Below are 9,740 nucleotides of genomic sequence, written 5' to 3' on the forward strand. Positions count from 1 at the left end.
AGATTTTAATTAAATATTACGAAGCCAAACTATTTTTTTGTGTGGATTGACGGATGAATTGTTCACCACAAAACTAGCAATTTGAGCTAACAAAATAAATAATTTCATGTGTACTTTAAAGGAGCTATTGCATGCTTGCACATTTTACAGTATATAGAATCTAGAATGAGAATGTCCCATCCAAGTTGATTGGCTATTTGACAAAAGGGACAATCTCATCAATATATTCTGCCCAAACTTCCTGTATAAATACATGTAAGAAAATTGCTTACATCAAGCGATTTCATTGGTTTTTTAACATCATAATGCATCAGACTAACATGTTTGAATCCCGCACCAGCCCAGAGAGATTTAACTTGATAAATATTTAAAAGACTATACATCATTTCCCTAGTTCATATTGGATTAGCCAACAAAAATTACATCTATGATGAAAAACCAAATTTCCTTCCTACTGTGCTCCAGTGTGATTTTATTAAGCTCTTATCAAGATACAGCTTTTGCTATTTATAGAATGGGTTATATAACATAGAAAGAGAAAGACTGTCCATTGAGGTTTTTTTCTTTCATATACTGCAAGCATCATAACAACATAATTATGGTTATGAGGTATTTTAAGTTCACTGTTGTATATCCTGCAGCCTGTACCACAGCTTCCCATCAGCTTTAAAGATATGATCCACACTAAGAGGATCCATATTAGATTAGAGCAAACATACATTCATACACTCACGTCAGATTGAAATTATTATTTGATGAATATGACTGTGAGCTTCAAGGAGGAGTACTGTCATACGCGGACGTCAGTGCAGCCTGCGCAGTTTGTTATTAAAATTTGCATCCGATTGTAATAAATTATGTTTTTTTTTTTACAGCCTATTCAATTTCTTTTATTCAATTTGCATAGCACTTTAAAAAATACACATTTATTTAAATCCAAAGCCAAGTGAAATTGGCAATGAAAACCCCTCAAGATGATTAAAGATGAGGAGGAAACCTTGTGGAGGTGCTTATTTATTTTTTATATCCATTCATGAATACATTCATTTGAAGAAATGTAATCTATTAATGATCAATTCAATTTAATTATGACTTCTAATAGACTAGGAATCAGTGTTGTCATTGTTAACTATTAAAAATTATTTTTGTTAACTGAAATAAAGCTGAAATAAATAAATAATAATAATAATAATAATATAACTTTAAAAACATAAATATAGAAAAAAAAATTAATACAAATTTCAGAAGCACATAAAGTAATGAAAACTGGAAATATAAAAAAAAAATCACATTCAAAATATTAATATATAATAATAGTTTAAAAATTATATTTTAGCATTTAAATAATACTAAAATTACACTGTAGATGGTAGATGGTGTGTGACAGACACTGGTTTTGGGTGGCGTGTAAGTTTGTGCTCTGGCAGGATTAAGGGAAGAGGTTGTTTAATAGTTTTATGAAGCTGTGCGCTGATGCTGGATTGAGCATTAACAATTTAATCTTCCAGTATGTGAATCTCATTTATTATGGGTGGCTGGAGAAAACAGGCCAAACTGAAAAAAGCTTTCTGCTTGTGGATTCCACTTCTCGGCATTCCTCTCACCCACTTGTTATTATACCCTCTATCTCTCTCTCTCTCCTCATGCCTTCTCCCCCTCCGCTTGACTACTCCTCTTGTTAAGGGTGTCCCAATCTGTCTGAGCTCTGAGTGCCCATCCCATTCTCAAAGGAGCTGCACACACACTCACACACACTCTGGCAAACGCGCTTACCACACTTGTAGTCAGAGCACACACAGCTCCATCCATCGGTTATAAGAAGAGAGCCAGTTCCAGTTAGAGGACATAAAGCCCAGGTCCGAGCTCCAGAATGGATGCACTGAAGAAGGGATTCTCCATGGCTAAGGAGGGAGTGGTGGCCGCCGCTGAGAAAACCAAGGCTGGGGTGGAGGAGGCAGCCGCCAAAACCAAAGAGGGGGTCATGTATGTAGGTAAGTACAAATTCAACTGAGGTGAGAAAAGTCAGAGAATTAGATCACAGTCAGAAAAGGCTTTTTGCACTGTCTAAAAATATATTTATTATAATATTCCGTACTTTTTTCTTCTAAAGTGTAGTGAAGACAAAGCTGTTTTACATGGTATTGGGTGAAATTTTCATATTTAAAAATATTACCGATTACAAATTTACAAACCAATTGCAAAATTACAAAAAGCATATTTAAAGATTTAAAAAATATATTTTATTTGTAATATATATTATATTGTAATATACAGTATAATATAATATAGTCAATTATACAGAAAGTCAAATATTTTGAAATTGAAAATAAAAAATATATTTATATAAAAATACTGAAATAAAATAATTGTTGAGTTTGCCCTGCTTTGTTAAACAATACATACATTTTATCATCATTTTTTGTTTGTTTGTTTTGCTTACAATGCATGCTGGCAAGAGTCCTGGAAATGAAAACCAGGGCAATGAAAATAAATTTGGGGCATGAGCCCATTACACATGTGACTGCTGTGCTCCGTCACTACAGTAAGTGAACAACAGCAAGCGTTCAATAACAAACCAGCTCTGTCCACCTGCCTGTTGTCTCTTATCAGATCACAAATTCATCTGCCTAGACTCAGCTGTAAACAAGACTGATAAACTTGGTTACTAGTACTGTGGTTATTTACTCTGTCTAGAGCAGTAGCCCTCCATGTATACTCTCAAGAATGGGTGGGGAACAAAGAGAGAGATAGAAAGAGATAAAGATAGACTGAAGAAGAAGAAGAAAGGAAGCACTTTCTGTTTTCAAAAACCCTTGAGGATGCAATCAATCAGTGAGCTGTGAGTGATAGACACATTATAAAGAGAGAAAAGCCTAACTGATTTATATTGCATGTTAAACAGATTATGTAAACTACAAGATACAGTAGGTCATAGTTTATTTTAATGTCACAAGAGGGTCTAAATATGTGGATCATCTTGCTTTTACATTGTTACTGCTATACTATAGTACTAAATTATATTAACATGTAATATTGGTAAGATTACACAGTACAGTGTTACTGTAAAATACTGCATCTTGTAAATTACTTTTGACAGAAACATTGTGTGTAATACATCATTTCTTTCTGGATGTGCTGCTATAGTCACAGGAGCACACAGCACTATAATCCTATTCCCTTCCGGTCCACTTCAGAGACCAGGGTCTGTCTGGGTCAATACACAATCTTTTATGATTCATAATGGCTCTCAGTGTGTACACACCAGTGACAGGAACCTGTCATTCTGTTTTCAGTGTTATGAACAAAGCACAATGTGATTGCTATTACATGGACTGTTGGACAGGAGTGTGTGTGCGTGCGTGCGTGCGTGTGTGTGTGTGCGTGCGTGTGTGTGTGTGCGTGCGTATTGCAGCTGGAGGTAAAAGCTTTCCTCCAGACCACACAGATGATTTTCAATCTACTTTAATCAAAGAAATCTCAAGCCTCTCAAAGAAAAGCAAGGTCACTTTGCAATGAACTGTGACAAACCATCAACACATACAGTACACACCTTTCTTGCCACCCTAGGACTTGCTACTCTATACACATAGACTTCTGTTACATATAAAAAATTTAAAAATATACAGATTCTCAAACCTATCTTTAACTCTTTCCCTGCCATTGACAGAATTTTCCACCATTTATGAGACAACGCTTCCCTGCCATTAAAGCAGAACTAAGTAAATTTTTTTACCTTCATAAATAGTTTAAAGTCCTTACGATGGTTAATTGACTAGTAGTGGTGTGTTTGAGGCGAGCACTAACCCCCTGTGGCACGTCTATGCCATTGCCAAAAAACGGCACTTGCAAGTTGAGCTGCACCAACCCGAAACAATCTCGCCTCATGTTCACGTTCACGCGAGAGTGACAAAATGCTTTACGGTAATTCAAAAACAATGTATATATTATGACTTTATAAGACAATTTCGAAAATTACCCACCTCCGTCGAGATTTCTTGTACTGTATTTGCAAAACTACTGCGCTGGTGAGCGTTGTAGTCGTTGTAGTCCAGAGCTGCGCTTGGAGCATTTACGACGGTGTGATTCACTGAAGGAACCTGTAGGAGGAGCTTCGCAAATCTTACTGAGTTCCGCTTTAACGGAATTTTCCAGCTTTCCATGTTTTCACTGTTATACAGTAGGGGGCACTATTATACATCTTCAGAAAGAGTACTGGATCTCTGGATCAAAACACAAGCAAAAAAGGAGCAGAAACAAGCAATAAAAGCATTGCGTATTGCATATTTTTTTAATGCGATTTTTCCAGCTTTTGTTTTTTCAAACTTTTGCTTTTTTATGAAACTTACCCACATTCAAATGTTGATAAAAAATCATGTTCATGTACAGATAAAGCATGTTCAGATATTCATAAAACAAAATATTTTTGTGAAAATTATCAAAAACAAGGGCAGTGGTGGCAAATTAAAAAAAAAAAAACGGTGGTGGGGAAAGAGTTAATAATAAATGATTAATAAATCAGTGATTCAAAATCTAATTTAAACTAGGAAATAAAGTTTTAGGGGTTCAAAATGTGAAAACAAAGAAACATTAAAATGTAGAACGAATGAAAAAGAAATATTTGAGAATCTGCACTTATATTATAGTCAATTTGTGACATTGATTGTGTGACTCTTTGTTCAGATGGTCAGATATTTTTCCATAAAAGCTCAAGATGTTCTCAAATCAAGCTGGAGAACATGATCATCAGGTCTGTCAGACTAGTGGAGCTGATAGTGCTGCTGTCATTTACAGGGATAGTTCTCCCAAAAATTCTTTCATTTATTATTCACTCTCATGTCGTGCACTCACAAGCAATCATGTCGCTTCATAAAATTGAGTTTAAGCCACTGGAGCCACATGGAGTAATTTAATGGTGTCTTTACCCTACCTTTCTGCACCTTGGAGTGTTAACTGTATTGGATCTTTATGGAGAGACAGAAACCTCTCAGACTTCATCAAAAAGATCTTAATTTGTGTTCCGGAGATGAACGAAATGTGGAACGAGATATGGGTGAGTAATAAATGACAGAATTTTCATTTTTGGGTGAACTAACCCTTTAAGTTAAACAGCACTAAAGTTCAGCAATCAGGCTTTTGGACCCCTGCTATAGATCAGGCTGAAATCACATGACTGTCACTTTAATTTCTGTTGCATTATATAACACCAATTTCATCACAGAACTGTGTGAGCACAATCCAGATTAATTATTTTTAGGATTTATAATTCCATTAAGTGTCATATGGATCAGAAATTAAGAGCAGTGGGATTGGAGCAGAGCGGGAGGTGATGTAATTCAGGCTAATGTATAGAATAAAAGCTTTAAATTGTGTCTGTATTAGTATGATTTTCAAATAGATCTTGCTAGCATTATTATGTGAAAATGTGCTGTGGGATATTTGTGTTACATGATATCTAATATCTTCCTCTAAAATCTATGCACAACTATATTTAGTATATCAGAGTCTCCTCCTCCTAATCTTGGCAGCAAGCTACAGCCGTAGAGACGTTTTATGCTTCGTCATGTAATCAGAGATGCTGTGGAAGTGACATCATATTGCAGCAGGGGTTGGGCGGTGATAAAATTCTCAATCCTTATTGATTACAACATTAATAATATACGATTCCAGGCTTGAGATTGTGTCGCAAGATGCAGAGGCTAAGCCTTGAAGAATGTGCATGTCTTGATAGTAAATCAGCTCTTTGTCCAGAACAACAAGGACAATGTCACGTCTCTTTTGAGGGGTGTATTTGTTGTGCAGCGTGAGCGCATGTTGGGAAGGAGGAGCAACTTTCACAGACACATTGCTGTGGGCCCAAAGGTTCTGGGAAGGAACAGAGCTTATGCTTGTTCTATGGGCCATTCGTGCATCTGAGATTCAGTACTAGAGACGCCAGGGCCCTTTCAGAGGCAGAAGTGGGGTTTTTCCACTGTCTCAGTAGAAAGAACGTGTCTCGATCTGTAAAGCTTAATAGCACTTAGTGGTACCAATCACTGACTGTAGATCAGAGGCATTTTTACTTGCCATGATTTTGGTAGTCTCTTGGGTATTGGAGATAGCTGGACCTTTAGTTGCGCTGCCAGACAGGACTTTTCAAAGTGTATGGAGCTCAGGACATAACAGGAGCCATGGATATCTGTCTAAAAATAAGATGAAATTAGGTACAAGTTTGTGGCAAAAGCATTTGTTCACAAGAGTGCATGACTGAAAGCTTACAGGGATAGTCATTCTTTACATCATTCTCAATCCAAACCTCTATGAACTTCTTTCATCTGCAGAACACAAAAGAAGATATTTCAAAAATATCTTTTTTTTGGACATTTCATTGTATGGAAAAAAATCATACAGGTTTGGAACAACATAAGGGTGAATAAATGATGACGGATTTTTCATTTTTGGGTGAACTATATGTAATTTCATCAGCGATGTTATTACTTCAAGTTCACAATAAACTTCTTTTTTTTTTTTTGACAGGCACAAAGACAAAGGAAGGCGTTGTGACGAGTGTTAACACAGGTAAAATAATTAATATTAACAGAACAAAACTAAACAACACCTCTTTTTTTTTTTTTTTAAATACCCTAATCCATGGAAAATCTCAAATCAAAATGCAAGGACGCTTTTTCATCTGTCCTAGTTGCCCAGAAAACAACTGAGCAGGCAAATATTGTGGGCGAGAGTGCAGTGGCTGGAGCCAATCAGGTGTCAGAAAAGGCAGTGGAGAGCCTGGAGACTGTGGTCGCATCCACTGGCCTGGTCAAACCGGTGAGGATTTCATATGCATGTGGTCAATAATTGGTCAAATGAATATTGGATTAAAACAAAAAAAGTGTAAAATTATAAAGCTTGCATTGATATCTTTAGGTGCAGTACAAATGCAAAAGACTTAAATTGCTTAATGCACAGTTCAGTCATATAGTTGGTCGTTTTGATATGATGCTCATGTTTTTCTTTTTTACCTAATCATGGACAGGATGAGCTGGAGAATAATGAGGTGCTTTCAGAAACTCAAAGGCATGCATGCAATAAAAGCATGCTGAATGATCACATTTATCACAAAACCATTACCATTAAAAACTTAAATCTCTCCATTTGAATACATCAAATTATACATTTTCATAAAACGTTACTGTTCTCGCAGTTTAGGAGAGCAGGCCTGCAGCAATCAGTGAAGCATTTGACTCACTGCTCAGCAAGAGCAACTAATTTCTGCTTTCCAAATATTGCTCTACATTTTTAAAACGCATCCCAGTTTCTTTCATTAGTGTTCCAATATCCAAACAGCTCATGAAGAACCATGGCCATGCAACCATTATCCGTCGTTGTACATCAACAAACATGAACATGAATCTGACATCTTCCAGAGAGCAATAGCAGTAAAACAGATGTATTTCACAACTGAAAAAGTATAGAAGTGTTTTTTTTTTCCTTTTCTTTTCCTGTTTTGACGAGGTGAAATCAATTAAGAGCTATTCACAGCAGAGATGTGTTGTTGTCTTTCTGCCTCCAGGTGGAGCTGTCGAAGCAGGAGGGAGCTGTAGAGGAGCCTACAGACGCTGGACAGTAGGTGGAGGTGAGTTGGGAGATGTTTTTTTTTTGAAATGGGATTTTTTTAATCTGTACTAATTGTCCTTTTTTACTTGATAGCACAAATCTAACAATATATTGATCTAATTTAGTTAGTTGTATGCTTAAAACAGCAACATAAAATCAAGTGGGGTAAGAAAAATATTCAAATTTAAAACTCGGAAATTTTGCTTGTCATGTACAGTTGAAAAAATTATTTTTTGCAGTTTAACTGGTCATTTTAATTGACATATATAGAATAAACGTTCTTAACAGAAGCATAGGCTTTTAAAAAGCTGTGTGCATGTCATATTAGTTTTGTTTAGTCATTTACAGTCTTTTTTTTTTTTTTTTTAAGGTTATGACTGAAATACACACATATACACAGCTTTTTAAATCAAAGCAATTCCTTTGGAAAGCAACTCCGAATTTAGGTCAGCATATTTACATAATTGCAAACAATGCTGGCAGAGGTCTGACCAATTTTCTTCCTTCAAACACTGAACCAAATTCAGTGTCCTGTCACTTTCAGCAGTTTACATAGTTTACAATCTTATCAGACAGGTTTTACTGTTACAAATTAGCACACATGCTTCAGGTCAGAAATGCAGAGGAGGACACAAACAGGCTTTGTATAAAACGTACCTCTGTTTCATGTGTAGTGAGTTTACCAGTTGTTTAAAAAGTCATATTTTACAAAAAATGAAGAGTCATCTGCACAGTCTACCATACCCACATAACCGTCTTTTTTTATTTCAGGCTGATGTCGCACTGAACGCCCATGTGATCCTCTGCTTCTTGCTTCAGAGGAGAGAGTTCATTAGCTGCTGACCATGCTTGAATATAATCTGATGGACACTAAATAACATCACAGAAAACAAAGACACCCACTCCTCTCTCTTGCTTTCTCCTCATGAACAAGCTCTCACTTTCCTTCACGTAGACCTACCGAAGTACTATTCACAAGAATAAAATGCTCATGTAACAACTCCTTTATCTAGCTATGCAATTTACACGTATACTGTGCAGTGCGTGTCATTACCACATTTGTGCAAATATTACATGCATGTGCTTGTGATTTGGAGATTTTTATATAGACAAGGTCTATCATTTCTACCTGCCCTGAAACTGATACCAACCAGTTTTCCTCACCCAACATAATGAGGTTCGATGGATGATGATTTCACACAGTCAATGCAAGGAAAGGAAAACATTCCAGTCCAAATACACTTTCAATGTTGTATCTGAGATAATGTTAGAAACAAGAAGCAGAAAAAGACAGAATCACAGATGAGCAGACCAAATCCACCCCTAAAACAGGAAAGATAAAAAAAAAGAGAGGGCAATTGATGTCTGGCCTGTAAAGCGTAAAGCTGGCTGATTAAATCTGTTTCAATATTATCTTAGCGTGATAGGGAGGGCTTTAGTAATGCTCTAATATGTAGTTTGCGAAAGTATAAACAACTCACAAAATCTGCAAATGATGTCAGAAAGCAGTTGCTAGGTTGCATAATTGGCTTTGTTGAAGCAATGTATGCTGACTTACGACTACACTACACTACGACTAACTGATCACCCAGGTGAAAAAAAAGTACACTTCTATAATGTACTTAAAGTGCTTTATTTTCATGCACTCATTTTGTACTTAATATACTAAATATTCTTCTTTAGTACTTCTTAAGATAATCTTATAAGAACATCTAAGTGTACTCAACTGTGCTATTTTGAGACACCATGAAATATGAACTAAAATGTGTTTTTAATGTACTATCTCTGTATATAAAAAATGTATTTAGATATCATACATTTGAACCCATAGGGTACTACAAGTGGTAACTAAATACATTTTTTAAATAGAGTATATTAAAAGCACATTTTAGTTCATATTTCATGTCTCATAATAGCACAGTTGAGTACACTTAGATGTTCTTAAGATTAACTTAAGAAGAATTTTTAGTATATTAAGTACAAAATTAGTGTGTGAAAATAGAGCACTTTAAGTACATTATAGAAGTGTACTTTTTCTCACCTGGGCATTCTCATTTACTTGACTTACTGTTCCCAATGAAGTCTGAAAATGGCTGATTTTTTGAATACTCCATCTGTAATAAATTCAGTTTTGTGAAAAAAAAAAC

At 35.7% G+C, this 9,740-nt stretch overlaps 1 protein-coding gene across 1 annotated transcript; it reads left to right on the forward strand.

Moving 5' to 3' along the window:
* Positions 1 to 1,728: 1,728 nt before the first annotated feature.
* Positions 1,729 to 9,522, forward strand: sncga (synuclein, gamma a). Its single transcript, XM_067386174.1, has 5 exons — positions 1,729 to 1,991; positions 6,514 to 6,555; positions 6,677 to 6,804; positions 7,550 to 7,612; positions 8,365 to 9,522. The coding sequence occupies exons 1-4, from the start codon at positions 1,871 to 1,873 to the stop codon at positions 7,604 to 7,606; spliced, it is 348 nt and encodes a 115-aa protein (XP_067242275.1). The 5' UTR covers positions 1,729 to 1,870; the 3' UTR covers positions 7,607 to 7,612; positions 8,365 to 9,522.
* The last annotated feature ends 218 nt before the right edge of the window (positions 9,523 to 9,740 follow it).

This window comes from Chanodichthys erythropterus, chromosome 5 (assembly GCF_024489055.1).
Source record: "Chanodichthys erythropterus isolate Z2021 chromosome 5, ASM2448905v1, whole genome shotgun sequence".
Classification (NCBI taxonomy): domain Eukaryota; kingdom Metazoa; phylum Chordata; class Actinopteri; order Cypriniformes; family Xenocyprididae; genus Chanodichthys; species Chanodichthys erythropterus.